This window comes from Ovis canadensis, chromosome 11 (assembly GCF_042477335.2).
Source record: "Ovis canadensis isolate MfBH-ARS-UI-01 breed Bighorn chromosome 11, ARS-UI_OviCan_v2, whole genome shotgun sequence".
In the NCBI taxonomy this organism is placed as follows: Eukaryota; Metazoa; Chordata; class Mammalia; order Artiodactyla; family Bovidae; genus Ovis; species Ovis canadensis.
Genome location: NC_091255.1, coordinates 69613392 through 69634481, shown reverse-complemented (window position 1 = coordinate 69634481; position 21090 = coordinate 69613392). Strand labels below are relative to the sequence as shown.

Below are 21090 nucleotides of genomic sequence, written 5' to 3'. Positions count from 1 at the left end.
TGCTCCTGCCTCCTTTTCCTTCGGTAACAGTCACAATAATGATGCTGATGCTAGAGCTATGATGAAGATTCAGTTATGATGCATGAAGTACTTAGAACAGCCAGGAACATACTAAGTGCTACAGACATGTGTGCTGTTACTATCTTTACTGAAGTAATAATCTGAGCCGCACCCTGATCTTCCTTTCCCACTGAGGAAACTAAGGCTCATTGGGATTAAGTCAATTACCGGAGATGGCAGAGCCTGAAACCAAACTCAGATTTAACTGACAGCCCTGTTTGCTTCTCGGAACATGACTGGGCCTGCTCACTGCTACTGAAGTCCTCTCTTGCTTGCCAGCTTAAGCCTGTTTGTTCTCTTTGAAATCCTATATGAGGGAGGCTCTGCCTTTAATCTGTCATTCCACCCATCCCTGGGGGGAGATTCATGGGGGTGTGGGCACTTCCCTATACACACTCCTCTTATCGACCTAATCTGGCCCTTCTGATAATTGTCTATGCTTCCTCTGACTTTCAGAAAGCAGGGGATAACCACAACTAAATAAAACAAATACTCTGAGAAGCTGGAGCCCTATCAGACTGCTGGATCTAGGGGAGCAACTGGCCTGTTAGGACAGTGATGACCAACAGAAACAGTATAAACACGAACCTTAAAGGTATTTGGAATTTTTCTAATAGCTCTATAAAAAGGTAAAAAAAACAAAGGCGAAATTAATCTTAACAATATTTAACCGAATAGATCCAAAATATAGTTTTGATCTGGAATCAATATAAAATTATTCATGATATATATCTCTTATATACACATCCCATAATATGTATCTCATTATATATATATATATATATATATAGTTCAACCCCATGGACTGTAGCCCGCCAGGCCATCGTGCCCTCCACTGTCTCCCAGGAATTTGCTCAAGTTCATGTCCTTTAAGTCCAGGGATACAAGGGTGAAATCCATTGTGTATCTCACACATGCAGCCCTAGATCTATATACCCCAAGAGTCCAACAGGTACCAGCCAGACACAAGGATGCGCTTGTTCCAAGGGTCTTCATTTATTCTGTCTTTCTGCATACCCTTTCTTCAGGGGCAGAGTCTGGGATGGAAAAAAAAAATGGCTGAAGCGGTGACGGACGCCGCCCCCCCGCCCCCCGCATCGTCCCCGATTGGGGCCGTTTTGCAGGCGACGGAGATTTCTCCTGCGATCAGAGGGTCTGCGCCCATCAGCACGCTGTGCACTTCTCACCGCACTGGGTCAGGGGTGAGGATGGGGGCGCTTCAAGTTCTAGGGGCATTCGGGCCTCTCCCGGACGCCCACAAAGTCCTTCCCCGCACTTGGTGCCCAAAGGGGCAGAGCGGCCTCCGCCAGCCACAGCACCCTGGGCGGGGGGCGCGGGGCGGGCAGCCGGACCTGCCGAGCGGACACTCGGCCGGGCTCGGGTTTCCGGGGCCCGGATGGCCGGCCGCAGCCCGGAGGCCCCGAGCGCCGGATGCCCGGCGGGCGTGCGCGGCCCACACCCGCCCGCGCGCGGCCCCCGGCGCAGCTGCCGCCTCCCCCGCGCCGGAGGCGGTGGGAAGCCCCCTCGCCGGCCCCGCGCCCCCTCGGCTGGGCCCTGGGCGGAGCCGCCCACCTGTCCCCCGGGACGCCCCACGGGGGCCGAGCGGGGGCGGGCGCGGAGGGCCGGAGAAAAGGCGCGGGCGGCGCGCTGCAGGAGTGAGGGCGCTGGGCGAGCGCGGGACGGGCACGCGAGCTGCCGCGCCGCGCGCACAGGGGCCGGGAGCCCGCGGAGCAGCCGGGAGCTCGCGGCGTCCGGACGGGCTCAGGTGAGGGGCGGCAGGGGACGGGCGACGGGAGCCCCGAGCCGGAGGCCGCGCGCCGGGGGCTGCGAATCAGGGACGCGCTGGGACCGAAACAAGGGCAGACGGAGGACCATTCCGGGGGGCGGAGGGGCGCGGGGCCGCCTGCGGGGCCGCTGCCCCTTTAAGGTTGCCGGGGCGACGGCTCTGGCCAGAGCGAGGCGCATTGACGTCAGCAGCCGGGTGCTGATTGGCTGCGGCGCGGCCGTTTCCGGTGGCGCCGTTGCGGAGCCGCTGTCGCCGAGTGGAGCGGGGCCGGGAGGGCGTCGTTGAGGGAGCCCCGCCGGCCGTCTCCGAGCCCGCAGCCCGAGCCCGCCGCCGCCCGTCCGCAGGTGAGGGGGCTCGCGGGCCCCGGCGCGCCCCGCCTCGCCGCCCGCCGCCCGCCCGGGGGCGCCGGGCCGACCCAAGATGGCGTCGCGGGGAGCGCCCTGCGGGGGGACGGCCGCTCCCCCGGCGCCGCCCGCCCGCGCGGCCTCTCCTCACGGCCGCCGCGGGCCCCGCCCTGGCGCGGCGTCCGCGCCCCGGGCCGCCCCGGCGGCTCCCGGCTCCCGGCTCCCGGCGCCGGCCCGCCCCCGCCGCCGCGCCCGCCCTCCCCCCCCACGGGCGGCGGCGCGGGGCGCGCGGAGCCCCCAGCCCTTCCGGCCGCCTCGGGGGCGGGGGCCGCGCTGTGAGCCCGCGGCCGCCTCCGCGCCCGCCCGCGGCGCTCCCCGCCCGTCCCGGCCTGCCGCCCGCCCCGCCCCGCCCCCGCGGCGGCCGCCGCCCGCCTCCCCGGGCGGTCCGCGCTCGTCAGCCCCCTCTCGCCGGCCTCCCCCGCCCCGCTGCCCGCCTCGGGGTCTCCCCGCGGCCTTCCGACCGGAGCGAGATGGGCGCCCTCCCTCCCGCGGCCGGGGCCCAAGTGCCGCGAAGGGCACGTCCCCGCGCACGTCCGGGGGCCCCGGGAGCCCCCCCACCAGCTCGGGGCGCGCGTGTCCGCGCCGGGGGGAGCCCGCGGGAGTGGCCGTCTCCGTGGTCCCCGAGGATGACCCCCAGGAAGGGCTCCTGGCCGCGGCCTGAATCAGCGATTTTCTCAAAGGGTCTGACATACATCCTCGCATCTAATCCCTTGGACACAGCGTTGTGTTAATGTCACAACTGAATTTCCAGAAGAACGAATCCCAGTGTTTTCTTAGGAGACACAGTGCGGTCTCCGTTTTTCAGCAGTTGAGTAGCGGGCGGCGAGGGAGAGCTAGATTGTAGGCTGTAGAGGAGCCTGGCGGGCTGCGGTCCATGGGGTCGCGAAGAGTCGGACACGACCGAGCGACTTCCCTTTCACGTTTCACTTTCATGCAGTGGAGAAGGAAATGGCAGCCCACTCCGGTGTTCTTGCCTGGAGAATTCCAGGGACGGGGGAGCCTGGGGGGCTGCCGTCTGTGGGGTCACACAGAGTCGGACACGACTGAAGCGACTTAGCAGCAGCAGCAGCAGAACTGAGTAGAAGTGCAGAGTGAGTCTGTAGTCCGTTAAGAAATTAAGACCATGAAACAGGGATTTTCCGGGGTTCACACGATGAACGCATCAATCCTGGGGGCATTTCTAATAATATGCCGCCAAATTTCCAGTGTCCTCTTTTTGGTCTTTTAAATTGTTGCAAACAAAAAACCAGTTTCACCTCTTGGACCCAGTCATTTCTACCACAAACCTGACCTTTGAATGGTTTCTCTGGTCAGTTGAAAACATGTATTGATGTTCCCACAACGTTTTGAAACACAGATCTCATTGACTGATTTTGGTGTCTTTCAGTACGATATATTTCCTAATGCAGAAAATCCTGAAGTGTATTTTCAGTTGGTATGGTTGTCTGACCTGTAAAAGAGGCGGTGTAAATCTAAAAGTAATCTGTGTGTGTGTGGTGTGTGGTGTGTGGTGTGTGGTGTGTGGTGTGTGGTGTGTGTGTGTGTGTGTGTGTGTGTGTGTGTGAGCTTATTTCTGAAGGAGCAGCAGGAATCTTTTTCTGTGGCCTCTTTACTTTATGTGCCTGTCAGGCATCTACAGACTTTCTCCTGGTCTGTTAATCAGTCTGCTGACCTGTTAATTAGTTATTGACCTTTACCGTGAAAGCTGTCAGAACTAAACGAGTAACAGCACAGTGCTGTCCCCTTCACTGTGCTCTTTCTTTGTCCTTTGAAATTTAGTTTGATCTCATTGGTTTTGTGAGCGTTGTATTTGGAAAACGTGGGTTAGTACTGAATTCTCTTGCAGAGTGGAGAGGACCTGACCTTAATCTTCTGATCTTAATTACATGATAATTAGGAAGGAAAACAGTTTGTGACTCTTTTGTTAAGTCAGTGAGCTTCGAATTCCAGGCTCAGGTTAGCTGCCCATTACTGCCTCTGTTTAGCTTACTTTCACATCGAATCCTTTAAACTCAATTCAGAAGGTGCAGTTGATCTGTTTAGTCTTCACGTGAGTTAAAAACTTGATGTTTTAACATTTCCCTATTCAAATGTTTTATAATTTACTTGTTAAGGTGTTTATATGGTGTTTTTTTTTTCTATTAATAACGTGTAAGATTTTCCCTTTTACTCGTGGATAATTGTATTATCATTTAAGGCTGGCATCTGGTACAAAGAGTCTGGGGTTAAAAATTGCCTTTGTTACGCACGAATCCAGGTTTCTTTTGTGTTTTAAATCATTTTGGTTGTGTTGGCTGATCAAAGCCTGTGCTTGGGTGGTTTGCTGGGTGAGATCGGCCTGCTCCCCTGGGATCCGGGTTACGTGAAGGGGACGTCAGACGGTCCTCTTGGTGCTTACTTGCTTTCACCAAGCGCTGACTGCCGTGCCTTGTAGTTCTCTGTCCTGTTTGCTCTTTACACGTGTCCCATGTCCAGGATCCCTTTGCAGAAGAGAACTGAATGAAATTCCCTTGGGGGCCTGCCTGACTCCTCAGCACCAGCACCAGCCCCTGCCGGGGAGAGCCAGGGGCCGGCCAGGTCGGTGCCTCTCGGGGCCTGGGCCCTGTGCAGCACTGCCTGGCCGGAATGCGCCTTCTCTTCATACTTCACTCCCTAGCCCTCACCTCCCTGTTTTAAAATTTAAAAATCTACCTAGTGAGAATGAAATCTTTGTGAATCGGTTGCCTGGTGAGTTTGTTAAGTCGAAGGCCAGCTTGACGGTTGCTGTTTGTGACCAGCTTTCCCGAGCTTCTGTCTCTTCTCTGCAGTGAACCATGGCTTCCGGCACCACCGCCAGCGAGGAGGAGCGCAGCCTCCGGGAATGCGAGCTCTATGTCCAGAAGCACAACATCCAGGCGCTGCTCAAGGACTCCATCGTGCAGCTGTGCACCGCGCGGCCCGAGAGGCCCATGGCCTTCCTCAGGGAGTACTTCGAGAAGCTGGAGAAGGTGAGCCGAGCGGGGAGCGAGAGCTGACCCCCACGGTTGCTAAGCGCAAGGCTGGAGCGTGTTGCCGAGCGCTCTCTCTGGGAAGAAAAGGAATTCTGACCAAATAGTCATTTGTAATCATCATCATCATTTAAAATAGAATTTCAGGGAACAAAGGCAGGCAGTGCATTTGCAGTAACTTGTAGCTTTGTAACCAGTGGAATTTATCACATCTACTCTGATGCTCAGTGTACTTGGCTGGCAGGTTTTCCAGCCACGGTTCCTTGTAACTGCTTTAATTAATACATAAAAAGGACCAAATAAAGTAACTGAGTTGGTTCAGTTGATTGGAAGTAGTACAGCACTGGTCAGCAGAAACTGTCGCAAGACTGTAAGTCGATTATACTGCAGTAAAAATTAAAAAATAAAAATAGTACATCAGTGGCGTGAATTGAGAACTTCTGCAGTACTTGAAAGCATTTAATGTTGTTTTCTTCAGCAAAACAAGTAAACTTGTAGGCTTTATCCTACGTTAGAAATCACTGTACTGGAGCGTATAAGTCTGGCTTGTGACTAGTATCTTAGAAACCCTGAGTTGTCCAAGTGTGTCTTATTGTAAGATATGTCCCAACATAAATCGACTGTGGAGCAGAGAGAGCAAGATTGATGGCTGTCAGAACCCTGCTTCATTTACAGTTCTGGTCAGGACTTGTTTTCTCTTGAGAAAAAAGAGATTGAGTTTTTACTCATTGTTCATCCTTATTGCGTGTGCGTCGGTGGGACCCAAGCATGGGGTCTGTGCTGTTCTAAGCACAGTGGTCATTTTTCTTCAAGGTCAGTGCTTTAGTTCAGTCCCCTCAAAAAAATGATGAGTGAGAAAGTCTGGATTGTTAAAAGTTTTGAGTAGTTTGTTTGATTTGCTCCTGAAATTTCAGCAGGGTAAAGTTACAGATTTTCTTAATGCATATTGAAGTTGTGACGTGGTTCATAATGACAGTGTACCACTTGGGAGGCATTTTCTTAGGTGTATGGTTGTTAATTATCTAGTTGTATAGCAGAAACTTTTATACTGTATTCCACTGGTTTGGACAGCTTCTCAATCAGCATAAGTAGTAAAAGAATCTGTTTTACTAATGTTCAAAAAATGTTTGGGTGGCTCAGTGATTGGACCCTTTTCCCCGTTTTCTTGGAAAGCTGTTGAAATTGGTGTCTAGTACCATGATTAGAATAATTAAAAACAACAGGAAAACCTAACCAGTCCCAGTGAATGTAGCCTTAGTGTTTTGGAATCGTGGTAGAAAGTCTGGTTTCCTCTTATTTCAGCGGTTTCTGGTAGTGGAGCGCTGCAGCGCCAGGCTGCTGTGGGCCTTCCCTCCGTTTGGAAGTCAAGTGCGTTCCTGGAGGTCTGGTTCTGAAGTCGGGTCACAGGTCACTGTAAGGTGATCCCTCTTCTCTCTGCACATCAGTAGCAGCCAGCCGCTGAGCGGACGAGGGGGGCGCGGCACGCAGTGTGTGTCTGTCTGTAGGGAGTGTGGGTGCCCTGCTGCCTCAGGGCTGCGCTTTGATGGCCCTGCTGGAGCACTGCCTGCAGGGGAGCAGGAAGGACCCTGAGAGGCGTCGGTGTGCCCGTGGGGTTGCTAGGTGTGACCTGTGTCGGCCTCTCTGCCCCGAGTAGGAGGCACAGCTTAGCACTGTTGTGTGATTCGTGGGCTTTTGTTCACTCGCATCCATTCCTTTAGCCAGGGTTGACTAAAGATAAGTGGATGTTGGAGAAACTCGGGTTTCAGCTGTGAAACAGGTCATTTTTGTACGTTAGGTGTTGAGGTGTATGTCTGAGAATACAGGCTCACTCTTGTCTCCTCTTTGCGTCTCCTCTTTGCCGTGCTAACCAGGGCTCATGTTTCTGGTTCCCGCAACTGCTCAGTGAGAGATGCCCCAGAAGCCTGTCAGCTGGTCCAGTGAAGCGTCTGCAGCTCCCTTCAGGCTGTCGTTTGTGACCCGAGTCCTCTCTTGCGTGTGTGTTCACGTGAACCTTGCCGACTAGTGGATGAGAGGCTTTGTGATGGCTCTGACCGTGGTGCCTCCCGTGTGCCAGGTGCTGTGTGAGCCACTGACCTTCTGCAGATGCTCATTATTTCAAACGTGCGAGGCTGGTGACTGTCACCGTTTTAGGGAGGAAGCAGGAAAGCTGAGCGAGGGGTCAGGGAACGCAGCTGTGGCCGCCCAGGGACCAGCTTCTGTCGCAGCACCTCGTGCCGCCCGCGCCTCAGTGGTTTACTCCAGATGCCCTGACACTTGGCCGTGCGCGTGCAGCGCGCTCTGCTCGGCCCGTATTGTCTTGGCTGCGTATGTCTTGTTCTGGGGCTCAGTGGAAGGAGCAGCCGTGTGTAAGGCATGCTGTTCTCAAGGCAGAGCGGTCAGAGGCTCCAGGGGCCAGAGTGCAGCCTCACAGGAGGGCGTGGCGTGGCAGAACAGGCCACGTACCAAACCCCATGTCAGTGGGCTGGGACGCTGGCTTCACCCTCTGGGAAGAATGGATGTCAGGGCAGGGAGGACGGTGGGAACACGCTGAGTGAGCCACGGGCCAGAATCAGGACTTAGTGTGCTGGGATGCCCTGACAGTAGGTGGACTGGGAGGGCTCTTTTGAGGAGTGAGGACCCTGAAGAACGACAGCAGCGCGAAAAAGGGCGTGAGAACGTGTCGCGATGCTCGGGAGAGACGAGTGACCTCAGCCCTGGCTCTGCGTCATCAGGATCAGGACACATTGAACGCTGTTGAAGCTGGAAACCCAGGAAGCATTGTTACCACCGCAGTGCTCTTGGCACTTCAGAATCGTCTGAGACAGTAAAAACTCCCTTAGATAGACAGTACTTCCAAACGAAGGGTTACCTGTGAGATTTTTCATGAATTTTTGTGAAATATCAATGACGAATCTTGGGGGGGTAGAATCTGTGTTTTCATTTATGCTCTTGAACTTTAAACTTTGGGGAGACTTGAGTTTTAAAGTTCTCTGTTAATATGGAATGAGAAAAACCTTACCTGTTACTATAATTACCAGAATGACAATGAAGTGAGTTTTCTTTGAAAATTTTTTAAAAAACAATTTGGTTACATATTTGCCCGTGGATCAGCAGGACAATGAAAAGTCTTTTTCCTATGCCATTGTCTCCCTGGAGCGCCGCCCGAGTTCCATTGTATACGGGCGTTTACACACGCGTGTCCAGTGTGTGCATGGCGTCCCATTGTATGGACATACGTTAATTATGGGCGTTATTTGATCGCCACATTGATGACCATTTTGGTGGTTTCCCGTATTTTGCTGTTAAAAGCTTTGGTATAGTGAATAACTGTGTGTATCTGTAATTTCACATACATGCATGTTTAAATGCCTAGCAGTAGACACACTTTATTATTTGATCAACAGGTAAATGCATTTGTAACTAAATATGCAAATACATTCATGTTAGTTTTGTTATAGGCCTTTGTTACTGTGTTTTTAATTGAAAAGTCTAGATGAGAAAAATAAAGCTGGTTCCTCCCTCCAAAAATTAAAAAAAAACAACCATCGGGCACAAGTCTCCTGATAGAAATAAGTGCTGTTCTTGCCTCAGTGGTGGTTGTTCTAGATGGTTCTTGCTGCACTGGTGTGTTCTTTGTCTTGATGCCGGATGCAGAGCTGAGTACCAGGCAGGAGAAAAAGCCGCCACCTCCTTCAATTCTTTTTTATCAGAATTTTTCAGAAATAATTAGTAAATGCTGTCATTTAGAATTTCAAGGCTGATTTAGGAAAAGAATGGAGAGTGAGTCACAAATGAGGAGGTGATAGCTCGCTGTTCTCGGCTTGTTTCATTCGGGTTTGGCGTCAGTCATAACTCATTCTCTGCTGCAGACCTGAGGGGGATTTCTTTTTAAGGCCCTAGATATGAAAAATAAGATTGTTAAACGGTTGATCTTGGTTTCATTTGGATTGGTTTAATCAGTTGTTAAAAGCAGGTAAACCGAGTGTCAGCCCTGCCCTTTGTAAAGAAAGCTTCCACCTCTGTCAGGGCAGGTGTGGAGCCCAGGCTCCCATCCCATTGTGTTATCTGTTGAACATGCAGACCACAGGCTCAGCACTCTCTGGCGCTGGTTCTGTGTTCCCCTTGCCTCGTGTGATGTGGCGTGGCAGGTCCACGGGCTTCGGGCTGAGCTAATGGGGTCGCCTGATGGTCTGGACTTTGCTGTGTCACTGCTGTGCCGGAGTGCTGTTCCTGGTGGCGTGCGTGGGCGAGGCAGGGGGCTCACACCCATCTCCCAGGCTTTGTTTTGCAGTTTATCGCCGCTGAGTGCCTGCAGATGACGGTCGCTTTGCGGCCGTGGTGCGTGTGTAGCTCTTCTGTGCGTGCTGCGTGCCCTTGTGCCAGTGGCTGTTTGTTAGTATCGCGTCTGTTGCCGTCTGAGGAGCAGTATAACCTTTCAGAGTATTTTTCTTCAAATTCGACTCTCCGTTTTCTCCCGTTCTTGATTGGCCTTTGCCCCTTAACTTTCACGTTGATAAGGAGAGATTTGCAGTGACTGAGGACTGGCGTTAGAATAGGAGAACGCCAGTAAAGAGCACCAATGCAGGGTCTCATTTTATAAACTTGTAATTTTTTAGGAGGAGGCAAAGCAGATCCAGAACCTGCAGAAAGCAGGCAGCCGTGCAGACTCTCGGGAGGATGAAATCTCCCCGCCGCCCCCTAACCCCGTGGTGAAGGGCCGGCGGCGACGCGGGGCCATCAGCGCTGAGGTCTACACCGAGGAGGATGCCGCATCCTATGTTCGGAAGGTACCTGCACTCCGGAGTGTCTCCTCTGATGAACGTGCTCTGTTCCCAGTAGTAAACACAGACGGAGTGGGCCGTACTCCATCCTGCGCTGTTCCTGGGTACTGGGGAGCACGTTTCTGCAATAATAGGCCATCAGTACTTTTTGTCTTGAATTGTGGTGTCAGGGTTTGACGTCCTCTCATCCGTGGGGTGCCTTTAACCTTTTGCTCTGTAAGCGTCATCCATCTCCATTGGCTCTTTCTGAGAGCCAGGCTGCCACTTCCAGTTACGCGATCAGCCTGAAGGGGGAAGATAATTGGGCCGGCAAGAGGTTCTGAGACTAACAGTACATGCTCGTACTTTGGAAGATGACCAGTTATCATAAAACGCTTAGGTGTGCCTCAGTAATGACCTTGGGTAAGGTGATTTTGGTTTGTTTCTTTGGTTGTTGACTAGGAACCAAATACCAGCCTTTCAGTGCAGGCCTAGTTGTAGACAAAGGGGATTAATTAGTATTTGTTCACTCAAAGTCAGTATCTGTGGGTCAGAGATAGTATGAGAGTGTTGTGTTGAAAATACTTAACTGTGGCGAGCTGGCGCACTGAGCCCGGCTGAGAGGAGCTACCCCACGTCCAAGGTCAGGGGCAGCGGCCTAGAGTGCCAGGCTGCAACGGCTCAGGAACGGCTGAGAGGAGCTACCCTGCGTCCGAGGTCAGGGCGGCGACCGAGAGGAGACACCCCGCGTCCGAGGTCAGGGCGGCCAGGAGAAGTCACCTCGCGCCTGGCCAGGGGCGGTGACCCTGAGGAGCCACCCCGAGTCCGAGGCCAGGGGAGGTGGCTGGGAGGAGCCACTCACGCCCGAGGCCAGGGCCAGTGACCGGGAGGAGCAACCCGAGGAGCGGTGGCTGCGCAGGCGCAGGAGGGCCTAGAGGAGTATTCCCATGTTGAAGGTCAGGAACAGCGGCGGTAAGGAGATACCCTTCGTCCGAGGTAAGAAGCAGCGGCTGTGCTTTCTGGAGCAGCCGTGAAGAGATACCCCACGCCCAAGGTAAGGGAAACCCAAGTAAGATGGTAGGTGTTGCAAGAGGGCATCAGAGGGCAGACACACTGAAACCATACTCACAGAAAACTAGTCAATCTAATCACACTAGGAACACAGCCTCGTCTAACTCAATGAAACCAAGCCATGCCTGCGGGGCAACCCAAGACGGGCGGGTCATGGTGGAGAGGTCTGACAGAATGTGGTCCACTGGAGAAGGGATGGCAAACCACTTCAGTATTCTTGCCTCGAGAACCCCATGAACAGTATGAAAAGGCAAACTGATAGGATACCAAAAGAGGAACTCCCCAGGTCATTAGGTGCCCAATATGCTACTGGAGATCAGTGGAGAAATACCTCCAGAAAGAATGAAGGGATGGAGCCAAAGCAAAAACAATACCCAGTTGTGGATGTGACTGGTGATAGAAGCAAGATCCAATGCTGTAAAGAGCAATATTGCATAGGAACCTGGAATGTCAGGTCCATGAATCAAGACAAATTGGAAGTGGTTAAACAAGAGATGGCAAGGGTGAACGTCGACATTCTAGGAATCAGCGAACTAAAATGGACTGGAATGGGTGAATTTAACTCAGATGACCATTATATCTACTACTGCAGGCAGGAATCCCTCAGAAGAAATGGAGTAGCCATCATGGTCAACAGAAGAGTCCGAAATGCAGTACGTGGATGCAATCTCAAAAATGACAGAATGATCTCTGTTCGTCTCCAAGGCAAACCATTCAGTATCACAGTTATCCACGTCTATGCCCCAACCAGTAATGCTAAAGAAGCTGAAGTTGAACAGTTCTATGAAGACCTACAAGACCTTGTAGAACTAACACCCAAAAAAGATGTCCTTTGCATTATAGGGGACTGGAATGCAAAAGTAGGAAGTCAAGAAACACCTGGAGGAACAGGCAAATTTGGCCTTGGAATGTGGAATGAAGCAGGGCAAAGACTAATAAATGCACTGGTCATAGCAAACACCCTCTTCCAACAACATAAGAGAACATGGACATCACCAGATGGTCAACACCGAAATCAGATTGATTATTTTCTTTGCAGCCAAAGATGGAGAAGCTGTACAGTCAACAAAAACAAGATCAGGAGCTGACTGGCTCAGATCATGAACTCCTTCTTACCAAATTCAGACTTAACTTGAAGAAAGTAGGGAAAACCGCTAGACCATTCAGGTATGACCTAAATCAAATCCCTTATGATTATACAGTGGAAGTGAGAAATAGATTTAAGGGCCTAGATCTGATAGATACAGTGCCTGATGAACTATGGATGGAGGTTCGTGACATTGTACAGGAGATAGGGATCAAGACCATCCCCATGGGAAAGAAATGTAAAAAAGCAAAATGGCTGTCTGGGGAGGCCTTACAAATAGCTGTGAAAAGAAGAGAGGCGAAAAGCAAAGGAGAAAAGGAAAGATATAAGCATCTGAATGCAGAGTTCCAAAGAATAGCAAGAAGAGATAAGAAAGCTTTCTTCAGCGATCAATGCAAAGAAATAGAGGAAAACAACAGAATGGGAGAGACTAGAGATCTCTTCAAGAAAATTAGATGGGGTGGGAGGTGGGAGGGGGGTTCAGGAATGGGAACTCATGTACACCCGTGGTGGATTCATGTCAATGTATGGCAAAACCAATACAGTATTGTAAAATAAAAGGAAAGTAAAATTTTTTAAAAAGATACCAAGGGAACATTTCATGCAAAGATGGGCTTGATAAAGGACAGAAATGGTCTGGACCTAACAGAAGCAGAAGATATTAAGAAGAGGTGGCAAGAATACACAGAAGAACTGTACAAAAAAGATCTTCACGACCCAGATAATCACGATGGTGTGATCACTCACCTAGAGCCAGACATCCTGGAATGTGAAGTCAAGTGGACCTTAGAAAGCATCACTATGAACAAAGCTAGTGGAGGTGATGGAATTCCAGTTGAGCTGTTTCAAATCCTGAAAGATGATGCTGTGAAAGTGCTGCACTCAATATGCCAGCAAATTTGGAAAACTCAGCAGTGGCCACAGGACTGGAAAAGGTCAGTTTTCATTCCAATTCCAAAGAAAGGCAGTGCCAAAGAATGCTGAAACTGCTGCACAATTGCACTCATCTCATGTGCTAGTAAAGTAATGCTCAAAATTCTCCAAGCCAGGCTTCAGCAATATGTGAACCGTGAACTCCCTGATGTTCAAGCTAGTTTTAGAAAAGGCAGAGGAACCAGAGATCAAATTGCCAACATCTGCTGGATCATCGAAAAAGCAAGAGAGTTCCAGAAAAACATCTATTTCTCCTTTATGGACTATGCCAAAGCCTTTGACTGTGTGGATCACAAGAAACTGTGGAAAATCCTGAAAGAGATGGGAATACCAGACCACCGAACCTGCCTCTTGAGAAGTCTGTATGCAGGTCAGGAAGCAACAATTAGAACTGGACATGGAACAACAGACTGGTTCCAAACAGGAAAAGGAGTACGTCAGGGCTGTATATTGTCACCCTGTTTATTTAACTTATATGCAGAGGACATCATGAGAAATGCTGGGCTGGAAGAAACACAAACTGGAATGAAGATTGCTGGGAGAAATGTCAATAACCTCAGATATGCAGAGGATATCACCCTTACGGCAGAAAGTGAAGAGGAACTAAAAAGCCTCTTGATGAAAGTGAAAGAGGAGAGCGAAAAAGTTGGCTTAAAGCTCAACATTCAGAAAATGAAGATCATGGCATCCGGTCCCATCATTTCATGGGAAATAGATGGGGAAACAGTGTCAGACTTTATTTTTGGGGGGCTCCAAGATCACTGTAGATGGTGACTGCAGCCGTGAAATTAAAAGACACTTACTCCTTGGAAGGAAAGTTATGACCAACCTAGATAGTATATTCAAAAGCAGAGACATTACTTTGCTGACCAAGTTCCGTCTAGTCAAGGCTTTGGTTTTTCCAGTGGTCATCTATGGATGTGAGAGTTGGACTGTGAAGAAGGCTGAGCTCTGAAGAATTGATGCTTTTGAACTGTGGTTTTGGAGAAGAGTCTTGAGAGTCCCTTGGACTGCAAGGAGATCCAACCAGTCCATCGTAAAGGAGACCAGTCCTGGGATTTCTTTGGAAGGAATGATACAAAATCTGAAACTCCAAAATCTGAAACTCCAGCACTTTGGCCACCTCATGCGAAGAGTTGACTCATTGGAAAAGACTCTGATGCTGGGAGGGATTGGGGGCAGGGGGAGAAGGGGATGACAGAGGATGAGGTGGCTGGATGGCATCACGGACTCGATGGACGTGAGTCTGAGTGAACTCCGGGAGATGGTGATGGACAGGGAGGCCTGGCTTGCTGCGATTCATGGGGTCGCAAAGAGTCGGACACGACTGAGCAACTGAACTGAACTGAACTCAAAGCAGACTTGTCTAAATACCTAAGGTAGCTTGACATCTAATTGAAATGTTGGTTTCAGTCATGAAGTTGTTTTGGTTTATGGAACATATGGAATGGTCATTGGACTTTCTGCTCTTTCCTAGGTTATACCGAAAGATTATAAGACAATGGCTGCTTTAGCTAAAGCCATTGAAAAGAACGTACTGTTTTCACATCTTGATGATAACGAGAGAAGGTAGGTGATATTTTTTTTTCCGGTACAGTTGGGATCCCAAACTAGCTGCCTCACTGTTGGAAGTTTTAAAGCGTCTTCATAATTGTTGACCTGGTGCCACTCCAGGCTGAAAATCTGGAAGCTCTAAGGTTAACTAACAGACTAAGGTCTGTTAGTTTTAAGGTTAATGTTTTGTAACATGAAGCCTTCTCTCCCTGCAGTGACATTTTTGACGCCATGTTCCCAGTTTCCTTTATTGCTGGAGAGACGGTCATTCAGCAGGGTAAGGGTGGCCGCTTTTATGGCAAGTGCTAGTGTTAATGTTGTGGAGTTTTTTTTCCTCTTGAAGCCTACCTTCTTCCTTTTGGTATACTGTTGGATTTTCTTATTTCTTGAATTAAAATCGTCTCAGCTAAAAGTAAAAGGCACACTTTGCCTAAGGGACTAATATTTCCCTAATGTCAGTGTAGTCTGGTTCATAGTGACTGTTAAAGAAGATTCGTGCAGTTTCACTTCGTAAGGAATTCCAGGGCCACATAGGTTTTATGTATGCTTTATATTAATCGTTAATGGGTCCGAGGAAGATAAAGCAGGGAGTGAGCCACACTCAGACTCTTGCTCACCGAGCTCGTCTCTGTGGAAGGCTCTGTCCCTCCTGCTGGCTCTCTGCCCACACACACTGACATGGAGCTCAGCTTTGGGTATTCCTCTTTTCCTTTCTTATTTAGTCTCAGTATCTTCATGGGGTTTCGTAAGCCATGTAATTTCTTTTTTAGTGACAGGGTGATACGTTGTTACTATTGTATCTTATTTGTTGTTTTAGATGACATAGCAGTTACCATTACCATTTCTATACATAAGTGGCTTGCTTAAGTTATTTTTCAGAGGCGTCTTCACTGTGAGATGACTGATGACCTGGTCAGTTTTATGACTTGTAAAATATATTGCTGGACTTCTTGGTTTGATTTGTTCTTTTTTAATTTATAATTTGCTTCTGACTTTTTTACTCTCCTCACTTTTAGGTGACGAAGGGGATAACTTCTACGTGATTGACCAAGGAGAGATGGACGTAAGATTTAATAATAGCAAAAATATGTCGAGACTCTTTTAAAAGTCAGCTTGTCACTTACTGCTTCTGAGAGGCCTGAGGGCTATTGCATCCTCGTATGTTAGATTCCTTTTGCCAGATGTTTCACTGACACCAAGAAAGGCCATTTTTACTGACACGTAAACTTTCTGAAGGTAGCTTCTTTGGCTGAATGTACAGTTCGGAACTTTTGCTGGGTTAGCAGTTCAGGCACGTGTGCCTGCTTTGCAGGATAAGGTCGGGGGTCTCGACAGGTCATCAGCCGGGAGACTTGGTACAGCCTCTGTCCTGTACATCTTGTCCCTCCCATAAGAGCGTTAGAAAACTCAGTGGCACAACAAGTAAAATGCTGACCAGCCCAGTGCCTGGCACAGGGCTCTGTAAATACACCTGCTCAGTGGCTGTGTTGTGTCCGACTCTGCGGCCCTGTGGGCTGCTGCGTGCCAGCCTCTCCTGTCCTCCGCTGTCGTGGAGGTTGCTTATGGTCATGTCTGTTGCACTGGTGATGCCGTCTGACCGGCCTCTTCTGCCCCCTCCTCCTTTTGCCTCGTAACCACGTAAGGAGCACTGCCAGTGCCTAGGTCACTGCGCTCACCATCCGTGCTGAGGGCCTTTTTCTCCCCAGATAATTAGACCAGCTGTGTCATAGACGCTCTGGACATGTCTGACTTGTCACAAGTCGGGTGTTTTGCCCTGTTGTGGTCCGGAAAGGTAACATCTTATTTTCTACAACAGAGTTCAGGATTCTGATCTTTGAAAAGAGTGTGCGGGTCTTTAATCCGTATATACTTGTGTGTGTAGAGATAACCAGCGCTTTTGTATTTTAGGTCTATGTCAACAATGAATGGGCAACCAGTGTTGGGGAAGGAGGGAGCTTCGGGGAGCTTGCTCTGATTTACGGGACTCCCCGAGCGGCCACTGTCAAGGCCAAGACGAACGTGAAGCTGTGGGGCATTGACCGGGACAGCTACAGAAGGATCCTCATGGTGAGACCCGCGCGAGTGGGTGCAGCCCACTGTCCAGGCTGTGTGACTCGCGTTCGACAGTGCCACCGCGGGAAGATGGGAATGCTTGTGACGATTGAATGCTTGACCTTAGCGTTGCCCGTTACACCGTTTGCGACAGAGATCTCTTAGAACAGAACTTTGGCTGAAATGATACGGGAGACAGACGCAGGGTGTGTGTGCAGCGGTCAGCTGATGCTTGGAACTGTCTCCGTCGGGCAGCGCGTCTCCCTTTGGCCAGTCTTCACACAGACGGACGGCTTGATGGACGCTGCGCTGACGTTTCTGTGATAGCAGTTTGAGTCCTCCTTTCTGTGGAGGATGGGGGTTGTGGAGAAGGACCCTAAGCTGGAAGTATACTCAGCTTTACTTGTTTTTTTTTTTTTTTTGGCAGAACTGATAATTTGCTTTTTTGATGTTTCAGTATTTGATTAATTCTTTGGCCATATAGTTGGTGTTCCTTTCAGGAGCAAGTTACCGAGAGCTTTTTATTCAATGTAGACCTTACCGTCTCCAACAGGAGAAAACAAGCAAGCTCTGAGTAACTGCTGTCAGTTTACCTGAAACAACATTTCTTACTCCACAGAGTTCTGTAATTTACACAGTTTAGAGATATGACTTTCTTTTTTTCATTTACAGGGAAGCACGCTGAGAAAGCGGAAGATGTATGAGGAGTTTCTTAGTAAAGTGTCTATTTTAGGTAAGTTGGGAAGTTGCATGGAGAATCGCTAAATTGAAGTGTTAGTAATGCTTAAGGAAGTAGATTCTGTTTCATAAAAATGGCTTGAGTTATCAATATATTTTCACAGTCACAAAAAGCACGGGAATGTGAAACTGAAGTTTGGCTAAGAAGTAATTTCAACTTGTGTTTAATTTGCTAGTGGATGGCTGACCTCTTAGTTAGAAATAAGTGCTATTGATTCTTCCTGGAAGGATAGGAAGGCTGGACCTGTCCTCCAGACGGTGGATGGCTGGTTACCCCCGGGACTGGGTCTCCATTGCTCTGTCAGTGAGTTTTTTCAGTTCAGGGAAGTGTCACCAAGAATGTGTCTCTTCTGTGGAAAGGTTTGGTGTCACTTGCTGGCTTTCTCTGAAAAAATGCTAGAGTTTGAGGAAATGCAGAGCAGCGTGATTGGAAGTGCTGCTGTGGGGTCTGTGGCATGGACGTGGAGACGTCGTCACAAGCTGCTCTTCGTGGAGGGAATGGTAGATTTCACACGGCCGCATGAGTCGTTGCTTTCACAGTGACTTGGCTTCGTGCCCTTCCTTTCCTTTCTCAGAGATGATTACTTCTAGTGTCTTGAGTGTTAGTTTGGCCTTTGGGAACATAGGTTATTTTTAGTTATTCTTACTGGTTTTGTAAATGAATCAGTTATTTCTCTGCATTTCTGGAACAGAGTCTCTTTGGGTCGTATAATTGCAGGTTTGAGTTGCATTGATGGCAGTCTCTGGCAATACTTAATGATCACGTTCTTTTCATGCCTTTCCCACTGGATGAGTTGCTGTAGATTAGCTTGGCTCCTGGGCCCCTGAATTCAGGAGGGTGCGTGGGCCATTTGCGCGTGACAGGGTGTTGCTGAGGGAGGGCTAGTTGAAGACAGGTGCCAAGTTGAATCTGAGCCACACTGGAGTGTTTCAGTTGGCTTTTTGTACTTTTTGTTTTGAAATTTTTAGCAATACCAAATAACGTAGAGAAACTCTTTTGCTATCTGCCTTTTAGAATCTCTGGACAAGTGGGAGCGTCTCACGGTAGCCGATGCGTTGGAACCAGTCCAGTTTGAAGACGGGCAGAAGATTGTGGTGCAGGGGGAGCCGGGTGATGAGTTCTTCATTATCTTGGAGGTAAAGACGGGGCAGCCCTGGAGGGGGAAGGGGGCGCTGGTCCCCAGCCGCAGCTTCTCTTCTAGGGTCGCCTGGCAGTTCCAGGTGAAGGCCGTCCTTCCCTTTGAAGTGCTGATGTTTGTTTTTCTGCTAGGCCACCACGTTTTAAATGAGTTTAAGTCAAAGTCAGAATTGTGGGAGGTATTAGCCAGATTCGGATCTACTTAAATTAATCCTGCTTATACAGGCCGAACAGAACTCTGCCATTCAACGTGCAGACTGTGAGGTGATGTACATTTTTGTTAAAATCATGCTTTGGGGCTGTTTGGCAATAAAGGGCCCAGCTCAGGTCTTTAAATTCTCTGTTTTCCTGTGTTTTATGTGCTCATGACCATGGACATGGAGACCCACACAGCTGGTATGTGCTGTGAGGAGGGTCAGGAGAAGCTGCTGGTACCTCTCCAGCCAGGGGTCGAGGACGTCTTAGTGAGCAGGGCCAGGCAGGAGCGTGGCCAGGCTCTTCTGAGCCCTGGCATTTCTGTGGCAGACAGAACTCTTGTCACTGTGAGGCAGCAGGCAGGGACAGTACCTGGAGGAGCTGGGGTGTCGCTCACGTACACCTGTGTCCATGAGGAACCGGTGTGCCTGGGTCTGGCCCTCCTCCCGCAGTTTCTCGCCTCAGTCCAAACCCTGGCGGTCCCTTGGCTTGATGCGAAGTGCCGCCAGCAGGAACTCTGGGGATGGAGGTCACGCCTGTGCTGACTCTCCAGTCCTCTCCATCACATGAACACAGAAGATTTGAAGTAGCTGCTGGATTCTGCTTCTTTTGGCAGCGCCCTAAAGTTGCAGAGGGCGCCGAGCATGCCCCCTGGGCGTGGGCCGCGTTAACGTGTCTTGCTCTCTGGTGGTCCCATCGCAGGGCTCGGCCGCGGTGCTGCAGCGGCGCTCAGAGAACGAGGAGTTTGTGGAGGTGGGAAGGCTGGGCCCCTCGGACTACTTCGGTGAGTGGCCCCGCGGGGTGACGTTCCTGCCCAGCGTGCGCCGCGGTCCTTCCTGCGCCTGTCTCCCTTCTCCTGCGCTTCAGTGCCCACTTCAGTTGCTTGGCTCTCGGAGTGTTTGACCTTGACTCAGTTAAGAATTACATTACTGTCTCAGGTCTGTCGTTTGGTGGTTTTTCTGAAGTGCGGATGTCGTGTGGCCTGGATGTCGTGTGGTCTGGGCGAGTCTCTCTCTGCTCTCAGGGTGCCTCTCGGGGAGCGTTCCGGGAGTGTGCCCGCTCTCAGCCCCCTCTCCCCTCCAGGCGAGATCGCTCTGCTGATGAACCGGCCCCGTGCAGCCACCGTGGTGGCCCGCGGCCCGCTGAAGTGCGTCAAGCTGGACCGGCCGCGGTTCGAGCGCGTCCTCGGCCCGTGCTCCGACATCCTCAAGCGCAACATCCAGCAGTACAACAGCTTCGTGTCCCTGTCTGTGTGAGGCCCGCCCCGGCCCCGCGCAGCGCCCGCGGCCCCGGGCACCGCAGCTTCCTGTTGGCTTCTGCTCAAGTTGCTTTTGTGGCACCATTTTTATTTTGGAGCATTACTGAGTGCTCACACAGCTAAATAAATAGAAGGGTTCTCTGAAGACTTGGCTGTCCCCGCCTCTCTGTGCAGTGTTGGTGTTCGCCCCCCAGCCACCGCCGCCGCGCCCCCAGCCCGCTCGCTGTCTGCCGAGGGCTGACCCCGCTCCACCGAGGGACCTGGGGGCCGAGGCGGCAGTGCGAGCTTCCCTTGAAGTGACGCCCGCCTTCTGCTACTGTACGTGTTCTTTAGACTGTGGCCGTGTGTGCCGTCTGTCTCTATGGAATAAATGCTTTCTCATGAAGCTCTGAGGATTAGGAAGAACAGGAATGGAAGAACCTTCATGTAGCAGGACATCTGTCTGTAGTTAAAGTAGCCTAAGGGTGGAGAAGCCCCTTGTTGCTGTGATATGACCAGTTCTTTTCTTGTTTAATAAGAATCTGTATTTGTCGGCTGAGGGCCTGGTTCTGTTTGTCTCTGGTGGTTAAGGTCCCCTCTTCAGCTCTGCAGCATGTCGAGGTGTGGCTGTCTATCCCTGCTTTCTGCATTTCACACCAAATCATAAGCCACAGATACCAGTTCTGATTGAACGACAGATGCCTCAGCTCACAGATTCCTTAGACTTTTCCTCTTTCCAGCCAGTGCCAAATGCTCATCAGCAGGTGCCGAACTGGTAATGAGAATCCGAGGTCTGCGTTCTTGGCTGTGAACTCAGAGCTTCTGGTTAGTGTGCACCCTTCAGGTGACTCCAGGATGGTAACCTCTCATGCCCTGTAAGCCCTGACTCCAGGAAAGATACACTCCACGTCGATGTGAAAGGGAAGCGGGGTTGCTCACGGGGCGACGGGCAGGCAGCTCAGTGTCGGGACCCTGCCCCGAGCTCGCTGGGGCAGGGGCCTGGGGCGGACGCTCTTTACTTGCTTCAGCACCGCCACCACCCCTCGCCCCGCTTTAAATCCGCTAGACTATGGGGCTTGGGGGTGCGG

General features: G+C 50.8%; 1 protein-coding gene across 2 annotated transcripts; it reads left to right on the top strand.

Annotated features, from left to right (window-relative positions):
• Positions 1-1347: 1347 nt before the first annotated feature.
• PRKAR1A (protein kinase cAMP-dependent type I regulatory subunit alpha) lies at positions 1348-20168 on the top strand. Of its 2 annotated transcripts, none has more exons than XM_069542254.1 (11): positions 1348-1825; positions 5058-5237; positions 9854-10024; positions 14566-14657; positions 14858-14919; positions 15659-15705; positions 16551-16709; positions 17367-17427; positions 18448-18569; positions 19468-19549; positions 19849-20168. In XM_069542254.1, the coding sequence occupies exons 2-11, from the start codon at positions 5064-5066 to the stop codon at positions 20019-20021; spliced, it is 1143 nt and encodes a 380-aa protein (XP_069398355.1). In that variant the 5' UTR covers positions 1348-1825; positions 5058-5063; the 3' UTR covers positions 20022-20168. The 2 variants fall into 2 exon arrangements, with proteins under 2 accessions (XP_069398355.1, XP_069398354.1); XM_069542253.1 differs by having other exon boundaries at positions 1440-2190.
• The last annotated feature ends 922 nt before the right edge of the window (positions 20169-21090 follow it).

What these genes read in the sequence shown, in the direction of transcription:
- PRKAR1A (XM_069542254.1), top strand. Translation starts at nt 5,064, where the DNA reads ATGGCTTCCGGCACCACCGCCAGCGAGGAGGAGCGCAGCCTCCGGGAA. An exon ending in CCGCATCCTATGTTCGGAAG is followed by an intron (nt 10,025 to 14,565) that starts GTACCTGCACTC and finishes GCTCTTTCCTAG; the next exon opens with GTTATACCGAAAGATTATAA. An exon ending in TAGTAAAGTGTCTATTTTAG is followed by an intron (nt 17,428 to 18,447) that starts GTAAGTTGGGAA and finishes TCTGCCTTTTAG; the next exon opens with AATCTCTGGACAAGTGGGAG.